The 26,583-nt window shown below is 48.2% G+C and overlaps 1 protein-coding gene and 2 pseudogenes across 2 annotated transcripts in view; 1 reads left to right on the forward strand and 2 right to left on the reverse strand.

Annotated features, from left to right (window-relative positions):
- Positions 1–10,773: 10,773 nt before the first annotated feature.
- LOC113937973 lies at positions 10,774–11,270 on the forward strand (annotated as a pseudogene).
- Positions 11,271–11,660: 390 nt separating this feature from the next.
- On the reverse strand, positions 11,661–11,740 carry LOC113938854 (annotated as a pseudogene).
- A 5,026-nt stretch (positions 11,741–16,766) lies between these two features.
- HK2 (hexokinase 2) overlaps positions 16,767–26,583 on the reverse strand; it is a 61,439-nt gene continuing 51,622 nt past the window's right edge. For both annotated transcript variants that reach the window (XM_027621289.2, XM_027621290.2), the window contains 6 exons: positions 23,306–23,401; positions 22,729–22,828; positions 22,449–22,632; positions 21,008–21,163; positions 19,613–19,846; positions 16,767–17,801 (listed from right to left, as the gene is read on the reverse strand). In XM_027621289.2, coding sequence (XP_027477090.2) covers positions 17,657–17,801; positions 19,613–19,846; positions 21,008–21,163; positions 22,449–22,632; positions 22,729–22,828; positions 23,306–23,401 — 915 coding nt within the window. In that variant the 3' untranslated portion in view covers positions 16,767–17,656. The remainder of the gene's footprint in view (positions 17,802–19,612; positions 19,847–21,007; positions 21,164–22,448; positions 22,633–22,728; positions 22,829–23,305; positions 23,402–26,583) is intronic.

A 26,583-nucleotide genomic window follows, 5' to 3' on the forward strand; every position in this document is an offset into this window, starting at 1 on the left:
CTTCCATCTAAATTTTTTTTAATTTTAAAAATCCCATTGACCCCAGATCTCTCCCACTGCCACCATTCTATTACATCAATCCTCTTCAAAAGAGTTAATTATATGCAGACTGCGCTTTCTCTCCTCTTAGCCTTTCTTGAACCCACTTCAATCAGTTTCATTCCTGTAACGCCACCCAAATTGCTCTTGTGGAGGTCACAAATCACTCCACAGCCCAGTCTCAAGTCAGTTGAGAGTTCTCATCTTGGTGACCTGTCAGCAGCATTCAACACTGTTGTGTGTCTTCACCCGGTGCCCGAAAGCTCTCTATGCTTTTCTCTACCTGCACCCACTTCCTAAGGATCTAACTTGGCCTCCCGCTTACAACTCCCAAGTGTGTATTTCCAGCCTGACTTCTCCCCGGAAATCAGACCCGTGTATCCAGCTGCTGACTTAACATCTGCACTTGGACCCTGAGGCCTGATATGAATCTCAAACTTAGTGTGTCCAAAAACAAGCTCCGAATCCTCCCCCCAAACCCCGCTCCTCCCACACTCCTTCCCATCTCAAGCAATGAAAAGCCCAATATTCCAGTTGCTCAGAACAAACCCTTTCATCCTGAGATCTGAATTTGTCAGGACAAATTGGGTTATGCTGCAGTGACAGAGAACCCCCAAATCTCAGAGGCATCACACACAAATGTTTATTTTGTTGTTCGTGTCCAGCCTGAGCTGGTAGGAGCTCTATACATCATGTTCACTTAGGGAACTGACCAAATATTTCCACGTGCTTTGAGGCAGGAGAAGGCATGTTGCAAGGTCTTGCTCTCACACTTAAATGCCACACACATTTCTTCTGCTCGTATTCTGTTGTCCAAGGCAAGTGTGGCCACACCTAACTTAAAGGAGGGTGGAAAATGCGAGCCTGTGTGCCAAAAGCAGAAAACACCTGAAATACCGTGCACAGCCCTCACCATCCTCAACCCCTCTCTCTCCCTGCACCAACGTCTTTCACTTGGGTCGTTGCAATAGCTTCTTTACTGGACTTTCTGCTTCTGCCCTTGGCCCCCTCAGCCGATTCTCCACACAGCACCCTAGTGATTCTTTTAAATGTGTCCCCCCCTCTTCTCAGACCTTTCCGATGTTTCCCATCTGAAGGAGGGTAATAGAGTCCTTACAATGACTCATGAGGCTATGTAAGCTGCCCACCCTGTTCCCACTTCTCAAACCTAATCTCCTACAACCGCCTCTTTTGATCTTCCTGTTCAGGCCTGTTGGGCCTGGGGGTTTCTGGGATATGGAGCATGTTCAGCCTCAACACCTTCACACGTGCTTGCTCCTTGCACCTAAAATGCTCTCACGAGGTAACCATGTGTCTTTCTCCTTCAGATCTCCGCTCAAATGTCTCCTATTCATAGAGGCCTTCCCTGATCACCTTTAAAATCACAATCTCTCACACACACACACACACACACACACACACACACACACACACCAGCAGCACTCTTCATGCCCCACCCCCAACACTGTTTTATTTCTCTTCAGAGAACTTGTCACTGCCTGGCATATTATATATTTGGTTTAATCTGCTTAATATCTGTCTCCCCAACTAGAATATATGTTTTATGCAAGCAAGAATTTTGTTTTATCACTGCTGCCTCTCCAGGGCCTGCAACATAAAACAAGTTGAACTTGAGGAAGTGAGGCCCAAAGCTTGTCAATGCAGAGCTTGAAATAAACTGTCGCTCTCCAGACCTTCTATCCACAGCTCTTCCCAATGTACCGTGAAGCATCTTGAAAAGCCTTATGTGGGCCCAGATTGCCCTGGGGAATGAAGAGCTGCTCATTTACCCGAGTCAGAACTCAGACCAGGGCATGGGAAATCTCACTGTGCATCCCTGTGGGAAGTGCATGTGTGCAGGGGACGGGAGAAGCCACTCTGCACTCCACCACGGGTGAGTGAGGCCTTTGTGTAGGGAGCCATGTGCAGACACCCAGGAAGGCAGACTCCATCAGCGGTGATGGAACGTTCATGATTGGCACCTAAGGGTCTACCAGACCTATTATTATTCATGTAATGGAAATAAATGGAGACTTAATACAAGAAGTGTTTATGGTGGGGAAAGGTGTGTTGACCAAAAAAACCCATAAGGGCCAGAGCTCCTCCAGCGCCTTCATCCCCAGCACCTGCTCTGGTCCCAGCCCCAACCCCAGCCTTCCCTCTGGCCTCCTCAGCCCAAGAAGCAACATGTAGACTTCCTGCCCCAGCACGGCCTGGCCTCAGCATGGGCCCTGTGCTGACCAGTAGGCTCTCCCGGCTCCTTCCACAGCACAGGGTCTGGCCAGGTCTCGTCACGGCGTCCTCCATCACGAACAGCTACGAGGAGCCCCAGAGCAAGCGCATAGCCTGAGTGGTCCGGCTGCTGCTGGGGACCGTGCACACACGCTCGTGTCGGACTCGGAAGTCAGCAAGTGCTTCGCAGCGCCACCCAGTTTGTGGGAGGAGAGGACTTGGCTAAGAATGCGTACACATTGCCCAAGAACGTATCCCCAGATGTGCCCACCCTGGGCTGATGCAGCACCTCACAAGGCACTCTGCGCTGATCCGTGAGCCCTGCGCTCGGGGGGGGGGGGGGGGGGGGGGGGCGGAGGGGGCATCCTCATGCTCTCACTGTGGACTCAGCTCCGGAACGGCCAGATGAGCATCAAAGCTACATCAGCACTTTCACGGAGCCCCTGGGAAGGCCATGGGGTGATATTCAGGCTTCAGACAGTGGAATGTGTGTGTCGTAACACCAAATGCATCATAGTTAACCTGCTCATGAACCTGTTCCGGGTTCCAGGCCCCCAGGGGTGATCCAGAACATCCTGCTGGTAATCGCCGCTCTCCCCCCATCATTATTGATTCTGTCTCTCTACTGCATGATTCCCATCGAAATAGAAACATGCCATAATTCCTCCCACCTTGAAAACTCACCTGTCCGCTGCTCTCTCGCAAAACTCTTCTAAAGATTCAACCATGTTCACTGCCTCTGGTGTCCTTTGCCTTCTGGAATCCACCCCACCCTCGCCCCAGCTGCTCTGGTCCAGGTCAGGGATTGCCTCCCTATGCCAAATGCCATGATCAGCGGCGCACCTGCTTTTCTGCCTCATCTTCCAGACCTCTCAATTTTGGAAATCCTCGAGATTTAGTCTGTAACATCTCTTTTCCCTTATTTATATTCACTTTTAAGGTGATCTCATCCAATTCCATGATTTTAATACATATATAAATTTAGGACGCCTCGATTTTTGTGTCCAACCTTAACACTCTGCTGAACTTCAGGCCCCCACACCCAACTACCGACTCAGCATCTCTGTCAGGACATCCAATTAGCAGCTCCAACTTCACATGCCCCAGACAAAACTGTCTCCTTCCTCTCCTTTCTCCCTCCCTCCTTCCCTTCACCCCTCCCTTCCTCTATTCCTTTCTTTCTTCTTAAATCTTTTCTCCCTCTCCTTCTCTTGCTCTTTTACTTGTAATGGGGAATTTCAAACACCTACAAAATAGACAGACTGGTCTAATGAATGCCCATGTACCCATCACACAGATTCAACTCATGGCCAATCTTTCTTCTCTTCCCCCTGAAGCCTGCATCATTTTGAAGCCAGTCCCAGAGATACACACTGTGTCACTTTATCTGTGTGTATTTCAGTGTGTGTGTCTCTCAAAGATAGACCTCATATTTGTGGCACCTGGGTGGCTCAATCGGTTAAGCGTCTGCCTTCAGCTCAGGTCATGATCCTGGAGTCCCAGGATCCAGTCCCAGATCTGGCTCCCTGCTCAGCGGAGAGTCTGCTTCTCCCTCTGCCCCTCACCCTGCTGTGACGTTCTATCTCACTCTCTCTCTCTCTCTCAAATAAATTTTTAAAAAAGACGTCACATTTAAACATGATCATCATACCATTATTGCACTCACAGAAAATAACAGTTCCTTCATATGACCTCATACCCAGTGTTCCAATTTCCAATGGTCTCATTAAGTTTTGGTAAGCCTGTTTGTTTGAACCAGGATCCAAAAGAGATGGACACAGTGTGATTGTCTGATATACCTTTAAAGTCTCTTTTAATCCCTAGGTTCTCCCCTCCCTCTCTTTTTCCTTTTCAATGTATTTGTTGAAAGAAGACCATTTGTCCTACAGAGTTTTCTTAATTTGGGATTTTGCTGAATGTCCTACCTGTGTATTACCTACAAATCAGTATTTAGATTCTAGAGGTGTTAGAAGAGACCAGGAGGCAGCTAATGTCTGTTTCTCTCTCTTTTCATCATACTCAAAGCAGTTTATGCTCACTGCCTGGGTCCATTACATCATTAGCATTGTCAAATGAAGACTTTTAAATTCTGTAATTCTTCTTTATTCCTTAGCTGAAATACTTCTGTAAAGACAAATGTCCCCTCATCTACTATTTGGTTACCCCGAGGTACAGTTTGCATAGGAAAGGCAGTATAAATGCTTGACTTTTTCTCCTATATTAACCAGTTTTCAAAATACTGAGTTGGTTCCTTACCATTCTCTAAGACCAATTAAGTGACCAAATGTACTAGCACCATAAACTCATGGATTCGAACACCTTTGAGAGTGTTTCAGTCCATAAGTCTTACCTTTCTTGGTGCTCACATTATCCCACCTTTAGCGTGGGGCTTCGTCCTTCTGACAGGGACAGGGCCCCAAATTGTCTTTGCTAGGCCTTTCCCTCTGGTATTTTAAGATGCTCGAGGATCACGCGGTGCATTTCCTGCCCCAGACCTAGGACCAGCAAACCTGGGAGATGGTATTTCAAGGCCACAGTCTGGGTGCTGGGGTGACTGTTGTTCCTGAGGTGGTTCAGGATAGATCTCTTGATTTTGCTCCTCCAAACCTGCCCCACCCCAGTTCTCACCCACGTCACTGGAGGACAGCTCCATTCTTTGAGCTACTCAAGCCACCAACCTTGGATCTTCCCTTTCCTTCACACCCCCTAACCATTCTGTTCACAAGTCTGTTGACTTTATCTTCGAAACATACCCGGTGTGAGAGCTCTCGCCACCGGCACTGCCACCTGCCTGGTCTGTCATCTCTCACCTGGTGTCACTGCAATCGACTCCTAACTGGCTTTTCCGTGTCTGCCTACTCTCTGCAGGGCAGTTAATGTGCTCTTTCTGAAAACATAACTCAGGTCTTGGCATCCCTTTGCTCAAAACCATTTCCAGTGACTTCTCATTTCCCTTGGAGCAAATTCCAACAGGCTTACAATGGTGTGCAAGGCCTCACAGGACCTGGCTTCCAACTGCCTTCCTAGCTCATCCCCCCACTCGCCCAGTCACACCAGCCCCTCTGCGGCTCCTCAGCAGCCCTTGCCTTTGCCTCAGTGTGGGCAGCCCTTCCCCCACAGAGGCATGTGGCTCCCCCTCTATCTGAAACGCTTTCTACTTTCCTCTGTAGAAAATAGCCACACTGCCCCCACACCATCAATCTCTATCCCCTAACCCTGCTGTATTTTTCTTCATAGCACTTAACCACGTGGGACATCATAGATGTTAGGTACTCACTCTCTCGCTATAAGGATGTAAGGTAGGAGTTGATTTATTTTGTCCACTGCTGTATCCTCAGCATCAAAACAATGGTCCTAGTCATTGTTCAACCAGTATTTGTTGAATGAGTGAATTAAGGCAAGGGAGAGGAGGGAACATCTAGGGGTGAGGTTGGGCCTCTGGGGTAATTTGCTGGTTATGGAGTTCCAGGGGCCTAGGAGAAGGGTTGAAACGTTGAACGAATGAAGAGTTAGACCAGAGAAAGAAACCGCAAACCTGTTGGAGCTGCAGGAGAGGGAAGGCCTCCAAGGAGGGAATACTAGCAGCACCAGCGACCGACGAAATCTGGGATGTCGTGTGAGGGGCACTTTCCCACTGACCCTAAGCGGAGAAGATGCTGGAGCTACTGGAGGGAAAATTTGGCCTGTTTGGGGGGTCTCTGCCCAGCGACAGTGAGCTAGTACAGGGAGGGGCCTGGGGACCTCTCCTTTAGCCTTTGGTGGCGGTGGTGTCATCCCTGATCTCCCTCTACCTGATGAGGTGTCACCAGTGAGAAAAAACACACAGCTCTCAACTGTCCCAGACTCTCTGATTAAAATGTCCGTTCATGGTCTTCCACAAAAGTATCCCTCATTCAACCTCCAGACAAGTCAGGATTCAGCTTTGAGCCGTAAGCAAGAAAATTTATTCCAGGGAACTGGAAGAGACAGTGGTAGAAAGACAAAAGAAACAGTGTAAGCCAGAGAAAAATAAGCACTCCTGCGTTTCCATAAACACAAGAGAGCAAGAGAACCCAGAAGTCTCTGTGTTGGCGGCAGGTCAAACAAAGCTGGCTAAGCCCTTGGAAGCAACCCAGCGAGAGGCCCAGGGCCACGTGGATGCGAATTTCCCAGAGTGCATTTCTCCACAGCCAGCCTGCTCTCTGCTCCCACCACAGCATTCAGGTGGGAAAATTTAAAGTACTGATTTACAAGAAACCTAACTGACTTTTGGTTTATTACGTTGTTGATTCACAGTAAAGAACTGACTTTTCTTTTGAGCTGTCCAGGGTTGACCACTTGCCTTGGGAAGTCTGTCTCTTTAAGACAGCCAGTTCTCTCTAGTCACAGCCTCGTGCCTCTGAGGCCACCTCTGCAGGGTGTGGACCTGCAAGATGGGGACCCAGGGGTACTGGGGTAATGGTGGAGCAAGGTGGGGATGGACAGTGCCCTGAATGCACACACCAGACAAAACCAGACGGTTCTCCCTACACTTCACCACCCTCACCCCCGCCTCCCCGACCACCCTCTGGAGTGTCCAAGCCCTCTTAGCAATTTCTCCCTCCTCTTTCCTTTTCCTTCCCCTCCTCCTTTGAAATATCGTCGCTAAGAAAACAAAGGAAACACGCACTATTTTAAAATAATCTGCTCTTTTGGGGGGAATCTAAATGAAAAATACCCGTCCAGCATCTGAGGCTGGAGCAGCCTCCAGTCTTCAAGGTGAACCGCAGACCCAAAGAGGAGAACCAGGACTCTGACCCTGGGGCGGGCCGTGCAGGGGTGAAGGGGGGGCGTCGTTCCCACGCGTGACCACACGAGGGCGCCTCGGAGGCGGAGCTGCCGACTGCGCAAGGATGGGCATTTGCCAAATGGGAGGTCGGGGCCGCCTCCAGAGGCGCCGTCTCCTCAGCAGGGTCTGGGCCAGCGTCTGGTGCCAAGTGAGGTGGGTACTTGCTCAGGGGCCGCGGCAGACTGGCAGGTCACCCGGGCTCGCAAAGCAGGGGTCCCCTATGTGCTCCAAACTGAAGGCCCTTTCTCCGGTGCTTCTGGGACGTTGTGGTCCCCAGGGAGGGGGAGGGGAAGGGCACCCCAATAATACCCGATATTAGCCATATCATCCTCTTGGTGAGGGAGGGCTCAGAGCTCATTTCTGCACTGTGACATTTCTTGCATCCAAGCGTTGTGAAGCAAATTCATAACTCGCTTCAGGTATAACGTATGTAAACTGAATCGTACACATGCGCCTTCTCCCCCGCACGTTCAGTCTCTGGAGCATGGGGAAATGGACTTGGGGCAGCACCTGGGGCTCTGAGATGTGTAGAAATTTGCCCAGGAATGGGTCGCTTGGCTTTGCCAAAAGAACACGCTGGTCCCGTGGGGCGATTCTGGAATCCCAAGGTAAGGACATTCCTGGCATGACTGAGGAAAACAGAAAATGGAAGCTCAGAGGCCCTACTGGTACACCCTCCCCAGTCCCCAGCATCAGCAGACAGCTGCGGACCGTTCTGGCATTTCCCACTGCTTATTAAGAAGGAAAACATTTAACAAAACAGAGAGCACACGTTTGTCCCTCAGCAGGCCTGAAGCCCTGGGCCTGCCAAGGGTACAGATACCTGTTTATTTCAGCGTCCCGAGCGGCGCCCTTCTTGTCTGCTTTCCCTGGAAATGGACTTGCAGCCTGGAAAACAGTGAACATGATGCAGAAAGAAATACATTTATCGCTAAGTGAAAGAAGGGAAACGGCCACATTATCTCCTGATATTGCAGTAAGGAAGGCCTCGTCCCCCGTGCGTGGGTGGGAGTGTGTGCTCCCTCGAGGGCCGGGTTTCTGAGGCTTCCAGCCAGGCTGGGATCCGAGCCTGGACCGCGGTGCCAGGATGGTCAGGTAACCACGCCAGCAGCAGATGGAGCTTACAAAGAACAGCACATAAACGTTCAAGCAGGGCGGGAGCTTAAATCCCTTCGTTTTACAGAGCAAGATGGTGGGCCAGGAAGGAGTGAGTCACCCACGGGACCTGCGGTGACAAATGTCACCTTCTGTCCAGACCAGTGCCCTTACCCGCCGGGGAAGGGACGGGCACATGTGAAACCTTGGCCAATTTCAAGAACATCTGGAAACACAAACGAAAACAACTGTCGGCCAAGAAAAAGAAAACAGAGGTCACCTGGGCTTCCCCTGTCAGGAAGCTCCAAAAAGCTGTAGAATATGTCCAGTCACTCTGCCTCTGTGTTTGCCTTTCCCTCTCTCGCTGTCTAATTCTGCGTCCAACGCCAGAGAAGACACTTTGCAGACACATCTAGGAGGGTTACAGCATTGCCCGTGTCGTATGCCACAAAGGATGACTTAATAATTCTCAAGATTCAGTATCAAACAGACCATATTCTCAGACCATCATGCCAAAAAATCAGAAACGAATAACAGAGTGATAGTGTCAAAAACATATTACTGGGAACTAAGAGAATATTGAATTTTTGAAAAGGGAAAAAAGAAAACTTTTGCCAAATTACTAATTACTGAGAATTCCAATACAGTGTATCAAAATGTGTGGGACTTACCACAGCAGACAGAGGGAAACGCAACTTCAAAGACAAGCTACCCAACTCCCTGAAAAAGCTGGAACAGGTGCAATAAAGCAAACTCAAGAAACAAGAAGGAAGAAGCACATCGAGGCAAACATTAATGAAGGGGGAAGAAAAAAGAAAATAAATTAACAGAACTCATAAGCTAATTCTTTAAAGAGATTAGTGAAATAAAATTCTGGCAAGACTGATCAAGAACAGGAGTGAGAGAGAGAGAGATTGTACGTTGAAATATACAAATATACAATGAAGGGGAGGGACAAGCACCAACAGAACAAAAATAAACAATGCAATGACCCCCTTGAAGCCGTCTTGCCAAAGTATCAAATGTACAGGGCACCTGGGCGGCTCCGTCCGCTAAGCACCCGACTCTTGATTTTGGCTCAAGTCACGATCTCAGGGTCTTGAGATCGAGCCCCGCTCTCCTCACCATGGAGTCTGCTCGAGATTCCCTTTCTCTCTCTCCCTCTGCCCTTTCCCCGACTCGCGCTCTCTCTCTAAATAAATAAATAAATAAAAATAATCTTTTAAAAAAAATACCAGATATACATCTGATCAAGAGTTGAGATTACACAGGGGCGCCTGGGTGGCTGTCAGTTAAGCGTCTGCCTTCGGCTCAGGTCATGATCCCGGGGTCCTGGGATCGAGTCCCGCATCGGGCTCCTTGCTTAGCAGGGAGCCTGCTTCTCCCTCTGCCTGCCCCTCTCCCTGCTTGATATCTCTCTCTCTCTCTCTCTCTCAAATAAATAAATAAAATCTTAAAAACAAAAGTTGCGATTACACCACCAATTTATAAGAAGTACAGAGGACAGGAGAACATGACAGACTAGAGAGGTTCGATCATGGGAAACTAGACAAATGACATGACTCCTTCAGATGAGAGGAAAACAGAGTGGAGGGAGCAGAAGGTCGTGGAGAGATTAGAAGACAGGTCAACCGAGCACAAGGCATAGACTTTGCTTTGATTCTGATTTAAATTTTTTAAATGATATTTATTTATGAGACAACTGGACGTTTAAAACACTGGCGGTTTCTCAGTGTTGAGGAATTACTAGTTTCGGGGAGGAGGTCATGGCATTGTGGATAGGTTGGAAAAAAGAGTCTTTGTCTTTTGAACCTTTATACGGGAGCATCTGCAGTTGTGATGATACAGTGTCAGAGGTTTGCTTCCCGTTGACATGAGGCACTGAGCAGGGGCAACAGGTGAAACAAGATTGGCCAGGATCTGAGAGCCACTGAAGCACAGGGGAGCCAGTAATCCTGTCTACTTTAGGACATGCTTGAAATTTTCTAAAATAAAAGTTTTAAAGTGTTACGGACAGCAGCACCTGGGCGACTCAGTCAGTAAAGCGTCCACCTTACAGCTCAGGTCATGATCCCAGGGTCCCGGGATTGAAGCCCGCATCGGGCTCCCTGCCCAGCCAGGAGTCTGCTTCTCCCTCTCCCACTCCATCCAGTTGTGCTTGCTCTCTCTCCCCCTCTCTCTCTCAAATAAATAAATAAAATCCTAAAAAAAAAAACACAAAAAACAAAGTACTATGGACAAGTGTACCCTAAGCGATGTAACAATCTTGATGTTATTGATGAATTTCTTGGGAAATATGAAGGTATAGACTACTTGACTAGACCAATAAGCATCAAAGGAATTGAAGTGGTTATCCCCAAAGCCCCAGCCAGCCCCAGTAGGCTTCTCAGATGTGTTCTACCCAACTTTGCAGAGACAGATAATCTTTATCTCATCACAGATTGTTTTAATAAATGAAATAAAGAGAGAAAACTGCTCAGCCTTCTTTGTGAAATTCATGTAATCTTGATTCAAAACCAGATCAGGACAATACAAAGGGGAAAAATGACGGGCCTATTTCACTTATGAAAGAGAATGCAGAAAATAAGATAATTAGAAAGGAGAAGCCCATGCGGGAACTTGGCATCTGCAAGCTCTGCCTCAACATCTGTGTGGGGGAGAGCCGAGACAGACTGACCCGGGCAGCCAAGGTGCTGGAGCAGCTCACAGGCCAGACGCTCGTGTTCTCCAAAGCTAGATACATCAGGAGAAATGAAAAGATTGCTGTCCACTGCACAGTCCGTGGGGCCAAGGCAGAAGAAATCCTGGAAAAAAGGTCTAAGGGGTGCGAGAGTATGAGTTAAGAAAAAATAACTTCTCTGATACTGGAAACTTTGGCTTTGGGATCCAGGAGCACATCGATCTGGGGATCAAATATGACCCTAGCATTGGTATCTACGGCCTGGACTTCTACGTGGTGCTGGGTAGGCCGGGTTTCAGCATCGCAGACAAGAAGCACAGGACAGGCTGCACTGGGGCCAAACACAGAATCAGCAAAAAGGAGGCCATGCACTGGTTCCAGCAGAAGTATGATGGGATCATCCTTCCTGGCAAATAAATTCCCGTTTCTTTCCAAAAGGCCAATAAAAACTTTTCAGTGAAATGTAAAAAAAAAAACTAAAAAAAAAAAAAGAACTAATCCAACAATGATATAAAAATATAGACTTTATCCCAGCAATAAAAGATTTGCCAGTGAATGCACTGAGGTGATTCATCACAGTAAAGACCAAAGGAGAAAAACCATGTATCTTTCTCAACAGATGCAGAGAAAGCATTTAACATAATACAACATCTATTTAAGATTTTATAATTAAAAATCTTAGCAAAGTAGGAATAGAAAAAAAGTTCCTTAAATTGGTACCCAAAACCTACAGCCAACACTTTTCTTAATGGAGAAAATTTAGGCACATTCCTTTTAAGATTGGGAATGAGACAAACACGTACTATGTAAGAGTGTACTGTAAAAAGTACTGTGTAATAGTGCTGGAGATCCTACACTTGATCTTAGCCAAAAGGCCGAGAAGCAATTATAGTGCTGGAGATCCTAACCCATGTGGTAAGAAAAGGGAAAAAAAGGAGGTAGAGCAAATGGAAGGGAAAGATAAAACTTCAATTATTTATAAAATATATGATCATCTACATAGAAAAACCAACAGAATAAAGCCTATCATAATTAATAATAAAACTGAGCAAGGTTATCAGAAACAAGATCAACTTACCCAACTTCCAATGTTTCTCTATACCAGTGGTTCTCAACTAGGAGCAATTATACCTCCTAGGTAGCGATGATAAATTTAACAAATAAAATTTAAAAAGACCATCCGTTAAATCTGAATTTCAGATAAGCAGTAAATAATTATGTGGTCAAACATGTCCCATGCAATATTGGGGAAAAAATATTAGGTCAGTATTTTATGTGACAATCCCACCCCCAGAGGACATTTGGCAATGTCTGAAGACATTTTGTCACAACCGGGGAAGGGGATGCTACTGGTGTCTGATGGTGTCCTACAGTGAACAGGACAGCCCTCACAACGAAGGATCATCCAGCCCCAAATGTCACTCATGCCGAGGCTGAAACACTCTGGAATAACCAACCAGCAAATACAGTAAAAACCAAGGACCATGCACAGCAAGTATAAACTGGGGATTAATTTAACAAAGGAATTCACAAAATTTCTATAGAGAAAACTTTGAAATTCTGAGAAAACGCAGAAAAGATTACATGAACACACAGAGACATTCTATGCTCTTGTGAACATGTAAAGTGCCGATTCTACTCTGAAAATCACTACATTCATTGTAACTCTAATCCAACTTTAAGCTGATTTTTCTTCAGAGATTTGGTAAACTTTTTCTAAAAATTTACACAGAGTAATAATGGACCATGACTAGCACGCACAGTCGAGTCTGAAAAAGAAAAGAGGAGATACTTGCTTTGCTAGATATTAAGGCACCCTAGAAAGTCGTGGTGTTAGAAAGGCAGTTACTGGGTCAAGAACAAACAAGGGATCAACCAGGCAGAAAGGAGCAGAGCCAGACCCTTGTGAACTTTATGTTTCAGAAACGCTGCCACAAATCAGTGGGGAAGGGCAGACTAACTCACTTAAAGACATGAAAAACCAAACCCAAACAAAACTGCACCCTACCTATTATATGGAAGATGCACACCCACAGGGTTTTACATGAACCCTTTTAAGTGAAAAGTAAAACTATACATAACATTAATAGAAGACAGTGTCAGTGGGCTAAGGATGAGAAAGGTCAGAAGTATAAGCCGCAGGGGTGGATTTGCTTACACCAAAAGAAAGGACTCCTAGTCAACAAAGGATGCCGTGGGCACAAATAACAGGCTGGGAGAAGACAGCCCTACCTAAGGCAACAACAGACTAATATCTACATCAAACAAGGGACTCTGGTAAATCAGCACGGAAAAAGAACCCTGGTTAAAAAGTCAGCAAAGAATATCAACAGGCAGGGACCTGAAGACCTTAAAGGCTAAGAAACATACAAAGAGATGCTCACACTTCTTGTAGAGAGATGTAAATTGGAACAACCATACAATCTCACTTTACTCTCAGCACATTAATAAAAATTAGGAAGCTGGATAATGCCAAGAGGTGCCAGAGATTTGCCTTTGGGGCTTTGGGGGCAGCCTCTCTTCAGAAGAAGAGCCTGGCTATACGGGATCAGATTAGGCAAATGCACAGTCTGTGATCCCGCTATCCTGCTCCTGCGTACGTGCCCCGGGAGATCATCCGAAGATGACTAAGGGGACATGTGCAAAGACGCTCGCCCCAGGGATGTTTGCGCAGCCAGAGCGGGCCGAGCCGCAGCTGCTCATCACTGGGGGCGCGGGTGGGAACACGGCGCATGCGCACACGGGAGGTTGTGCCGTAAGGGGGGGGGGATGGATTAGAGGGACACACAGCGGCATCAATGGGTCTTTAAAAGCGTGATGCTTAATAGAAACTTTTAAATTAAAAACCATGCCCACCAAGCAATATGTGCTTCAGACACACAAATAAGTTGCATGTCACAACACAACATGACTGCTGATCGTGAGTGGAGAATAGGAAAGAGAAATGAAGACAAAGGGGAGTAAGAAGATAAAAAAGAAAGAAAGATCCGTGCAAAGATAGAAAATAAATGCAACGAACTGAGCAGTATGAGTTAATTTAGCCTCTAGCACCCGGGGCCTAAAGAAAAGTTAACAAGGTGGGGCGGGGAGGCGCAATGGGCTTGACAGAAGCTGGAAAAGCTATTTCCTAGCTGCAGGTAACTTGGGTACAGACTGTCCAATTGTTTGAAGGAAATGGTTTTCCTAGTGGTCAGGGGTCCCTCCCATCCCCCACTCTGGAGGCGGTGTCGGGAGCTGGGCTGAGGCCCTGGGAGGGGAACCGCTGAGCGCGGGGGTGGGAGGCTGCTGAGTCTCCCAGTGGCGGTGTCCGAATCCCGGGGTGGGGGGGGTGTCAGCTGAGGGGGTGCTGAGGTTGTTACCACAGGTGGAGGCCTCATTCGTGCCCACGGTCCAGCAAGGAGGAGGGGACATTCAGGGAAACCTGGTAATCCTCGTATGTCGTATATAATTTCTTAACCAAAACCAGATGATAGATATGTTGTGTAACATACTTTCAGCATGAAGCAGCATGCTGTCAACACTTCCTATGATATTAAATGTTCTTCTAGAACACTCTCATGGTTTTATGGGGTCCGTGCAAGTTACTTACTGCTCAGGTCCAGGCCCCACCCTACTCTGCTCTGTCCAGTCTCCCTCTCCAGCTGGTTCCCTGCCAGGTTCCACCAACGGAGACACTGCAGAAAACTAGATGGGAGGGTTACTTCTAACCACGCTTCCTCCCTGCATATGTGGTTCCAGCTCCTGCACCCCCTCCCTAGCTTTGGGACTCTGGTCCAGCCAGTGGGATAGAAAGGCTGTTTTTTGGCATTGCTAATCTCTGGATTGCATCTCCACACACTGGCTTCTCAGCTCTTTTATCACCTGTAATAACCAAGCCCCTGTCCTAAAATCTGAAATAACTGGCATGGATTGTCTTCCTGACCGGACTGATACAGGACTGGCAGACTCATTGGATGGGCTGCTCCTTTTTTGTTATTATAATCATGTAATAGTCAATACCCTCAAAGCTGAATCTTGGTCTCCAACCATCTGTGTTTGCTCTGCACAAATTTCTAGAAAATTACACAAAACATGCTTTTGATGCATGTTGCCTGTTCCCCCCACCCCAAATGGTTGTACCAGCTTGCACTTCAGTAGTGTAGGAGATGCTTCTATAATTCATTGTCAAAACAGGGCTCTGTCCGTGGGGGGTCCAGTAGGGTCCAGTTGAGGAAGGGATTGCCCAGGTTTGTATTTTGTTTATTGGAGAGAGGGCAAAGGTAAGGAGAAGACAGAGGTACATGCTTTTTAGATGTGCACATAAGTAGGGGCTTTCCATCCTGAATGTGAATCACATGCCTACAGAGAACCACCCAGGAGGCCCTGAGGCCTCATGCTAACGGCACAGCCAAACTCCTTAAAACTCCTTAGCCAGCCAGGCTTCTTCACTGATGCTTGAAAGCTAGGGGCTCAAAAAATGGCCTAGGAAAGGTCATCTATCCTCCAGTTCCATTGGAACTGAGTTTCTGGGAAGAGAAATAATATCTGGGGTCAAGACCAAGTCTTGGCCACAAGTCCTGGTCAGGCAAGTAAGTACATACAGTCAAAATAGAGATACTCATTAATTATGCAGACCAGCCAGGAGGTACTAACATGCCCCAAAGATGACTGCACTCTAAAGAAATCCTCATGAAGCACACGTTGGATATTTTGAAAAATGTTAAAATTTATTAATAGTTAACATCACATAGTTAATTCAACTAGCTCTTTATTATACATGACAACATCTTTACTAGACTGAGTGCTCAAAGATTTGAGAATCAACACATCCCAGTCCAAGATTGAGATTCACTGTATTTACATCAGGCAAAGCAGCATCAACAAGGAACTGTCACCTAACTGTGGGAACAGAGACATTCAAATGCATTTTCCTTTTTGGAAACCAACAACATATCTCGAATAGCCACACACACAGCTCTACCTTTAAAAAAAAAAAAAAAAAGGTGCAATTTCACAGACAGTGCCTAATTTTCAAGTTTAAAAGTGAAAATTCATCTCTACTTCTTGGGCGTTCTTTAGTGATCCGCAGATCTAGACATTGTTCTCAGTACAAGTGTGATCAATGTGCCAAGCTGGGTGCTGTTGAGTCCTGTCTTTCCTTCCTTGTTGTGATCCTTGATTTCCCACTCAATAGTGTTCTAGGGTCATTAGTTGCAGGGTGTGGGTGTGCATATTTTAGGGAGGAAGTGGAGTTCAGATTCAGAATTAACTACACCCCTGAAAGGTAGAGCATGGAAGATTTTATGCCACCCTACTCCCCCCACCCCCACCACCAGTTTGAAATAAATACTGTGTATAAAAACAGCTCAGCCTCGAGAAGCCTCGGACAACGCTTCTTGGGAAAAACATTTACAAAACAGACCAATTTGGCTAGGAGGGCACAAATCCGCCTTTAAAAGTGTTGTCCTGAGGTTTTCTTCGTTTTGATTGTTTCATTGTTTGGTTTTGGTTTGCTGTTAACAGTGAGACAGAATTTTTAAAAGAAGTGCTCTTGGTGGCTTCCTTTATCTTCTTAGCTTAAAAATACTACTGACTACCCTAAGAATGACCATTCTTAAGCAATGAGTCTGTCTGGAAGGATTCCTGTTTGCTTTGGTTAAGAGCCGGTGTACTGTTGCCCCAGGAAGGTCTAGACAGAGCAGCCTGTTTCTGTGGTTTCTTCGATCCACAGACCCAGCTTCCCTCACTGTGCCCTGCTTTCCACGTTTCCCAGTCTGCAGGTTTAAAAAGGAGCCGGGAAGGAGCTACTTAGCCATTCACTCACCCTGAAGAGGCTTCCCTTCTCTTCCCGCAGGCGAATGAGGTATTTCTAGTAACCTGTCAGTATCTTCACCTTCCATCCTATAACTACACAAATCTATTACAGAGGCCAAGTCTGAAAAGACCCTGTGTATTTATATACATAACACATTGACATATAAATACATTACATACAACCAATCATTACATACAGTATCAAGGTAAAGGAGCAGATGTACTTCATGAACTAAATAAATTTCAAACATAAATTAAAATGAAAATAGAGTTGTTTCCACTTCTGCAGGAAAAATCTTAAAAACAGACCAAGAAGTCTCCTCTGCCCCAAAGGTCCATTGCTCATGGATGACTCAGGAACCCACTCGTGGCCTTGGTTTTGCTTTCTCAGATTCGGGATGCTTTAATTCCAGGACGAGCCTCCGCTGGAACCCACCAGGCTAGTAAAGGAGGTTAAAGAGGGGCTGCCACGTGGCTATCCACGGACTACCCCCCACCCCAGTGCTGCCTCTCCTCCCGCCCCTGCCCCTCTGCCTGTGGGAGAATCAGGCTCAAGTTAGTGGAGATCCCTCCAGATTCAGAGGAGACACAGTATCGGCCTCCGTGCTAGGGAATGCTCTTCACCTTAGAAATACCATGCTCAGGGTCCATGGGGAAGCCACCGTATCTTTTCATTAGTGTCCCCATCCTGTAGGATTATGCAGGGACGTGGAATTTGGCCAGAGGGGTGACTAAAGGTTAAAATTTGTCTTGAGTTTTAAAAGAACCAGTAGGAATAGTTGGACAAGTATGAACAAGTCCTTACTTCAAAACATATGTATCGCGGGAGGGCCAAGGCTTGGGCACTGAACTCAACAGTGAGCATCCACAGAGACCACACCCAGTCCCACAGGCTCCTCTTTGCCAGGGAAAAGCCCAGGGGCCCGTCTCTGACACAGAGGATGACATCTTATAATTTAAAGCAGGGAAGAAGGGGAACCAGAGGAAGTCCTTTCTGGATTTCAGGGAGTCTATCGCTGGCCAGCCTCGCGGATGCGGCAGGCCACAGCAGTGATGAGAGCTGCCCCCTTCCCGCTGCCGTCCTCTGACTCCAGGAAGGACACGTCACATTTCGGAGCCAGGTCCTTCACCGTCTCGTGCATGACTTTGGCAAAGCTGCGAGTGTTGGGAGGAAGACACAGGGGGAGAAAACACCTTAGTCATGATTGATTTGTGTCCCCCAAGGTGAGATCCTAGGAAGTGATGCTGGAAGCCCAGGAATTATTAAGATGAGCAAAAGGATGACAGCTACCGTGTATTAAACACTCACTATGTACTGTGTATCAGAAAACCAAGGCTTCAAGAGGCTAGCAACATGCCCAAAGTCTATGTCACGGCAGGCAAGTGGGGAGCCACTGGGAGGCAACTGTCTGAGATTCTGAAGGTTGTGTTCTTAAAACTCATCAGTGGAAGAGAGGGTCAAGGGTCACGGGCACCACAGGTGTGCCCGGCGGAAGTGCACAGCCTGTCCACGAACTCTGGAAGGAAGACCAAGCCCCATGCACGTGACACTTTGTTTTCCAGGGGTATGGACTCACATAGACCCACATCTAATCCAAGATGTCATTAAAGATACAAGAAGCAGGCTCGGGGGGTTACTGTTGGCACATTATGGTGATTGTAGAGCCTTTCAGTATGGGATCAGAGAAAGAGAAAGTCACCATGTCCCCCAACATAACAGGGTCAGGATGCCCTCATCCATGAAACAAGGCTCAGTGCCAGGGGCCTGACTTCTGCTCCCCTCCCCACTCTTATCTGGGACCAAGATTCCCACTTATGAGGCACTGACCATCAAGACAAGGAACTGCAAGTTTCTCTCTTTCCAGTAACTGTGTAAACTCTGGGCAAGTCTCTCAACTCCTCAAGACGGTCATGGTGAGAGCAGGCAACATTTCAACTGATGAGTCTCTCTACCCTCACTGTCCCACCTACTGCCCAGACCAGAGTAACAGCTCTATTCTTTTCACTTTGAGCTGAGAAGCTTCCAGGGGAAAGGGATTGGGGCACTTCCTGAATTCAAAATGAGTTACTCAAAACATATGCAAATGAGTGACGAAGGAAGAGGAACAATGGTTGATGAGAGAAGAGAGATGGAGAGACAGGGAAAAGTATAGAAAGAATAGGGAATTCAGTGCTTCCATGGGGCGGGGGGGGGCACAGTGGGTTCGAGGGACACGCTTTCTATAAAGAGCCAGACAGTAGATAGGCTTTCAGCTTTGTGGGCAACTACACCGCCATTGTAGAGTGAAAGCAGCCGGAGACAACACATACATGAGTGGGCATGGCCGCATTCCAATAAAACTTTATTTACAATCATGGCTCTAAGTCCGCCAGCCCCCGTGCCAGACTGCAGAAAATACCCCGCTCCAGAGTTCCAGCATACATTCCGAGAATGTTCACAGGAGCACTTTGTAACAGACAAAAATCTAGAAATAAGCCAATATCCATTAGCAGTACAATAAACTACCATATACTCATTCAGAGGTATGCTCCACAGCCCTGAAAATTCACAAACTACAATCCCGTACTTCAATGTGGATGCATCTCAAAACTGTACATGCTGTGTGGGAAAAGCCAGTCCCAAAAGGAGAGATGCCAGAGGATTCCCCTGACGGCAGTTTCAAATCTAAGGAAAACCAAACAGTAGCGATACAAACCCAGATACACAGGGAGAGGCAGCTAGGGACTGAGTCACCAGAGTACCTTCCCCCGGCAGGGGACAGGGGTGTAACCCTGAGTCCTCCAAGCTGGGTGGTAAACACAGCCCTACTTCTGGTTTTTTAACCTTTAAACTAAAGCATCTACGTTATATACACTCATTTGGAATGCCGGGTGGTTTGCTATAAAATAAAGAGAGAAAGAGAAGGCAAGGAAAGAACAGATGGAGAGAGAAAGATGGGCAGGGAGAGTGGAGGTCAGGCACTCACTGAGGATGTAGCTTGTAGAGGGTCCCATCCACGCCCACGGTCACTTTGAGAGTGTCCAGCCCCCGGTTTTCTCGGATCTTGTCCACCACGGCGGCCATGCCCGCGCCACAGAGCTGGGCTGCCCGCCGCGCCACCACGGTGCACACCTCTTTGACAATGATGCTGTCGTCACAGGTGCTCTCGAGCCCCAGGTGGCGCAGGATGGCGCGGACCTGCAGCAGGGCCAGGCAGTCACTGCGGGGGGGGGACACACAATAGCAAGTGGTCGGTCACATACAGGAGGCGCTGGCGGCAGCCCCGGCCAGGTGGCTCCTGTTCTTGAACTCTGCCCAGGAAGCAATACTCATCCCACTGGACCCCGCAGAGCCCTCCTGAGTGTGAAGGGCAAAGAAACAGCTCCTGTTTCTACCTGGCTGGGTGAGGGGGGGCACTGCTACCCTACAACCCGTACTCAAGGGAACAGGACAGCCCCTGTCTAGCTTTCCACTCATTTGGAAAGAATAAAGGCAGTGAGGATGGCTGTAGTTGGCATTTTCGGCTGCAAAGCTCTTTCCTACCCGTTTCCTCCGTGTTGTTCCCGGGGCAATGGGAGGAGGCTTCGGCTGCCTCCCAGCATAGATCCCTGCTCTTATTTCTACCCCCTCCCAGGGTGCTCTGATGGCGACTCGTGCAGTCTTTATGAAACAAATGTGAATCGAATTGTAAGAAGAATATAAATCTTATTATATCAAGGGCACTGTCTTGGGGCTCCGGAATCGGCTTCCTGCACGCCAACGGACACGCCAACTCGAACAGCCCTCTTTCTCTTCGCTGGTTCAGATGCCTAGCGCCCCCGCTCGGGCGCTCAGCACTCCTGTTCTCCCACACACCTGACAGTGACGCACAGAAGCCACTCGTCAAGGGCTCTGGAAGTCCCTGTTCTAATCTGGAGCCGGCTTCGCTGCCATTATCAGACGGGAGGAGGGAGGTTTTGCTTTCACAGGTTTCTGATTGCCTGGCACGCCCGCCTTCACTCGGTCCTGCTTCTCCTCTCACTGCGGCCCCAGTTAGAAGCACCCTCCTGCCCGGCGCAAGGGCTTTCATTGGCTACACCCTCCGTGCGTTCCAATTTACATCCTGTGAACAGGTTACCTTCCCACCTTTGATAACTGGCCTAAAACCCAACAATATTACTTTGCATGGGCTCCTGGCAGCTCGGCAGGACTTTTCATGCTTAAAATGCCAACTATCCATGAGTTACTTTAAATAAACAGTAGAGCTATGAATGTCTCTGCAACCAAACTGACCTGTATATAAGCCATACCCCGATCTTACTTGAGCTCTGGAAATCTTTCAGCTTGTCTGTCCATGAGAGGGAGGACGCGGTCCCACCCGACCCCAGACCCAAATTCTCACCTCTCAATCTGAGACAGGAACTTGGTTTCAAAGATTCCCCTTGTCTTGAGCCGCTCTGAGATGCGGCCACGGAAGAGCAGCCCACGCTTGGTGAAATCGATGAGGATGTTACGGACAATCTCCCCCAAGTACATGCCGCTGATCATTTTCTCGAACCTGCAATGCAGATGACGTTCACGGAGGACGCATGTAGGAAGGGGTGATGCCCAGAGCATTTGCAAAGAGAGGGCATGCAGATTCCCCTGGGTGGGAAAGGAAGTGCTACTTGATTCACTTGGGCAGGATGCCTGGTATCTGCACACACAGACCCACGGCCTTCAGTGAAACTGACCACAGCGCCCACCTGAGGACCAGGGGGTTCCCGGGGTCATCCCCATCTTCCAGGCTCATTACCTTCCAATGCTTACTCCCAACTCCTCAAGGAGGAAAACACACCCAAAGCCCACTTCTAAGAAGAGAGCAGAATGCTGAGTCTTAACCGTGAACTTCACCAGGCATTCAGCAGGCTTTCTCTCTAAACCATGACATCATTATCACACAAGTAACTAGTGCAACTGGAGAACCCGTCTTGTCCACTAGGATTGAATGTGATTACTCAGTGGCTTGAGGGTCTTGTGGCCCTGCATAGTGCCTTTAAAGAAGTTGAGACCCCAAGTTTCAACCAAGACACCCCAGCGCCACTCCATCTTGTTTCACCCTTTGTTTCATTAATGACACCTGTCTGGCCCCTAGAAGCATTTTAGTCTGTGACCTCTACTCTCGACACAAGTGTATTATTCTGCAGAACTATGGTCCCTGACCATATCCAGTTAGGAAACACTACACACATCTTCCCAGTGGCAAGTGTGCTGGATCTTACACTATCGTCCCGCAGCTCAGAGCCCCTCCCCACCATCCTGGGGGCTTTCTGAGGCTGGGGCTGACCCTTGTCCAGGCCGGACAACAGAGGATGCTACATACTGGATAGATGGAGGAAGAGATGCATTCCTGTCTGCTTCCTGTTCCTCTCTCTGCCACACCAGCTTCTTTACTATACGATCAGCAGATGTCTGCTTTTCCTCACCATCGCAGACCTAGGTTTAAACAACCTCTCTCCTGTTCTCACAGGCAGGGGTGGGCAGGCCTGCTTCTTGAATTTTCTAGCTCTGTGTTCCTCAGTGCCCCCTGTTCATCTAAAACCTATGTGACCGATTCCCTATAGGAAATGCTCCTCAAAACAGATACTGTGACCTGTTTTCCCAAATGAACTTTGAAGGCGTCACAATCCAGCAGGGAGAACTTTCCAGATGTATTTGACAAGAAGCCCTTTCCAAGGACATTTCCTCTCCTCACATCTCAAAAATGAGTGTCCTGGGATTTGTTGTTGTAGAGGATCTGACTGCTCGTCCCCATGCAGTTTTGGGGTACCCGTACCAGGACCCACCCGCACTGGGGTACCTACCTCTGTCTGCCAGGGTTGAGGGAAAGCTCATCCACAGCCACATCAAATTCCGTGCGGAAGTCGTCGAGGCATCCATTGTCCCCGAAGGCCCCCCACTCCATGTTGACACACATCCGGCCCTCCTCCCCCTCAACCAGCTCCACGTTCCGCATCTCCTCCATGTAGCAGGCATTGCTGCCCGTGCCTGCCAATCACAAACACGTCAGCACCTTGCCGGGAACCGTCCTCCCTCCACCCGAGCCTCTGGGTCATGATGTAGGAACGGCAGCCGGGGCCTTACCAACGATGAGGCCGACTTCGCAGTGAGGGTCTTCATAGCCACAGGTCATCATAGTCCCGACTGTGTCATTCACCACAGCGACCACGTCCAGGTCAAACTCCTGAGAGGGCAAAAGCAGATCCCCAGTCCACCAATGAATCCCAACATTCTTCTTTCAGACACTTTTGCAAGGGAGATTTGTATGTATATAATTTATAGAAGTGTTTTTCATACAGCATGGCTCATTCTCTCTTTTCATTCAGGTCCCTGCTCAAATGTCACCTCCCCAGAGAGGTTCCCTGGTTGGGCTATTTAAAAGTGCCCTTCTCTAGCCCACTCACCCTGTCCTCACCCGACTTCCTTTTTCTTCCCAGTGCAACAGCACCTGACACTAGCTCATGGGTTTGTTTATAGCACAAGAGTTTGCTGTGGTCATTCCTGAATCCACAGTGCCAAGAGCAGGGCTTGACACACAGGGGACACTCAGTCATTGCCGAAGGATCACATTAATTCTCCCCCTGACCCATGCACCTGCACCCAGCATTTCCCCACTTTGTGACCGCGGGTCATTCCAGGCCTCGTGGTGCCCCTGTCCTACCTCCCGCCGGTGGATGGCCTCCTTCAGCAGCGTGACCACGTCCTCTCCCTCACAGCCCGATGCCTTGAAGCCTTTAGTCCACTTGAGGAGGATGCTCTAAAAAAAAAAAAAAAATCAGGAGGGTATCAGAGGAGGGCTCCTGTGTCATCCCCGTGGCCCTGCTGTGCCTCCAGTCCCCAACCTCACCACCAAGTCGTCCAGACCCCTTCAATAACCAACCGTCTCTCCCACACGTGATGGCGCACCTACTAGGCGTGCGTTCCATCATTTAATCCTCACAGCAAACTGGGGACATATCATTATAATGCCCCTTTTCTAGGTAACTGCAGCTCTGGGATAATCTGCTCAAGGCCTGAAAGGCCTTGGAGGAGAGGAGCAGGACTTCCCCCCGCCGCCATCCCCCAGGCCCGTCAACTCCATGGGCCCCTAAGCACCACACTAGTGCCCCTGCCACAGAGCGAAGTGTTTCTTTCGCTGGGAAAAGCAGTTTGCTCTGTCCTATCCTCTATTTACATCAGAAGTCAGAGTATGTCTCTTAATTGTCAAACTCCAGTTGGGCATGAACAAGTGCGCTGACCATAGGTGGGTGACACCCGGCTTCACACCACCCCAGTGAGGGAAACGCTCTCTCGTCTCCTCACAGACCACCCTAAGCCACTCGTCTTTAATGCGGCCATCTGCCGAGTCACGGGGCCCTCTGGGGAACAGATAGATATGTGGTGGTTTTACACGTGGGAGAACTGATTCGTGTACTGTCCCCTGGCCCTCTCTGCTGCTGCAGCCCAGCAGGAAACCAGCACCAAAGGGCTCATGGGCCCCTTCCTGCAAGGCCAGAATCCATAAATGGGCCGTATGCTCACTATCCACCCAATCCATGGTCTCTCCAGGCCTTGCCTGGCCTCGCCATGAGCTTGGCATTTCATGGCCCAGGTGAGTTTGGAACCACAAGTCAACCTGGATATGTCACACTGTGCTCAGATCCCAGGAGATTTGGGAAAACAAGATACAATCCCAGCCGCACCCAGCTTTACATACCTACATCCTAACAACGGCATGCTCATCTCCACCTAACTGTCTTGCCTACAGATTAGCTTCACACCTCTAATGAAATTTTGTATTGGCACTTCCAAGTTTACAGAATGATCAAATGACATTATTTCAGGTGGTCCTTAATAATGACACAGGCAGAGGCTCCTGCTGCTGGGGAGACGTGCCCCAGGCCGCCAGGTGGTCAAGGCAGCTTGGGGTCTCTGGGCCTTGGCACCTGCTGATTTTCCACACAACAGGATGATCTTAGCAAAGCAGAACCCAGCTTACAGACAGATGGAATGACAGAACCCAGCTTCTGCTTCATCTGCTCTTAATTTTTTTTTTTAAGATTTTATTTATTTATTTGACAGAGAGACACACAGCGAGAGAGGGAACACAAGCAGGGAGAGTGGGAGAGGGAGAAGCAGGCTTCCTGCTGAGCAGGGAGCCCAATGTGGGGCTCGATCCCAGGACCCTGGGATCATGACCGGTGCCGAAGGCAGATGCCTAACGACTGAGCCACCCAGGCGCCCAGCATCTGCTCTTAATTTTTACAATGCTAGACTATACGTGTGCTCCCTGCAGAAACTTAGAGCATGCAGAATGAAATCTAATACAATGAACCTGGAATCTCATCATTCAGGTAGAAATAGTGAAGGTGTTCTTGGGCCACTGGATAAATAATTCACGATATATACGTGTTGGCATGAAAAGTTAAGGTGTGTCTATTGAAAAATATTTCAGTAGGAAAAGCCTGGAAGCATGTATACTGGAGTGCTATGTTCCATCTTCGTATGAATTGTGTTTTTTTCTTCAGGTTTCTATATTGCAGAGACTATCTTTTTCTTAAAAAATGTGTGAGTCTTACCATCGGTTTTTTTCCCCTATCATTGAAATTTCTTCCAAAAATACTAGTTGCTGATATGAGGCAGCGGGTTGCTCAGAATTTATTAACTATTTCCCAAGTATTGAACAATGGGTTTGTCCCTGATGTTTTCATTATAGTAAACAATGTTTCATTAAGTATCACATAAATATGGATCTTCATGTTCCCTTTGGTAAACTGATGCAAATGGAGAAGGCTTTGAAAACCCAGTGCATTGAAAATCATGAGAAAAATCATGTGTCGGGGGCGCCTGGGTGGCTCAGTCGGTTGAGCGACTGCCTTCAGCTCAGATCATGATCCTGGAGTCCCGGGATCAAGTCCCACATCGGGCTCCCTGCTCGGCAGGAAGTCTGCTTCTCCCTCTGACCCTCTTCCCTCTCCTGCTCTCTATCTCTCATTCTCTCTCTGTCTAATAAATAAATAAAATCTTAAAAAAAAAAAAGAAAAATCATGTGTCGAGACAAAGGAATGAGAAAGGCTGGGGAGAGGGAATCAGAGGAAGGTGGTCAAACGTACAAGCTTCCAGTGATAAGGTAAGTTAAGTGCTCAGGATGAAATGAACACAGAGAACACTACCGTACAGTGTATTTGAAAATCGTGAAAGGGTAAATCCTAAGAGTTCTCATTACAAGGAAAAAAAACACTTTTTTATTCTTTTTCTTGTTTTGTCTCTATAGGAGATGACAAATGTTAACTAAACTTGTGGCGATCAGTTCACAATATATGTAAGTCAAATCATGGTGCTGGGCTCCTTCAACTCCTATGGCGTGCATGTTACCATCTCAATAAAACCGGAAAAGAACAGAAAAGCGAGACGCAACACTGCCCTAGTAACAGTGGACACACGGTGACAGGTGTTTGGAAATACTGCATCAGGCAACGGTTTTCATTGCAGGACACCCCAAAATCTCTGCTGAACTGGTGCGCATGATGAATTCAGCTCCGAGGGGAAGAGGAGGAAACATTTACAAAACTCAGCTGAGCAACATGCAGGCTACTGTTCCGGGTCCCTGCGGCAAATGCGGGCCTTTCTTCCCCGCTGGACCGAGCTCCCTATACCTGGGACGTTTCCCGCCTCCGTGCTCCCCTGCACACAGCCAGGCCTGCCTGCCCTTCTTCCCCGTCCACTCCTTCTTTGGACTTGGAAGCCAATCCAAGTCTTGTTCATGCTGTCTGGGTGTGTGCTCAGGTTAACATCACTCTTGGTACCCCACTGGTGCCCCGCCCCCCGTTCCCACCAGCAACTCATGCCTTCCTGCGCTTGCTTACTTGCCATCAGCACAGTTTGTGTGTGAGACCCTAAAGCAGGAACCACGCCTTGTGTACCCTGGCCTCTCTGTCCACCGCACACTGTCCATTTGTA

The sequence above is a fragment of the Zalophus californianus genome, chromosome 8 (assembly GCF_009762305.2).
Source record: "Zalophus californianus isolate mZalCal1 chromosome 8, mZalCal1.pri.v2, whole genome shotgun sequence".
Lineage (NCBI taxonomy): Eukaryota > Metazoa > Chordata > Mammalia > Carnivora > Otariidae > Zalophus > Zalophus californianus.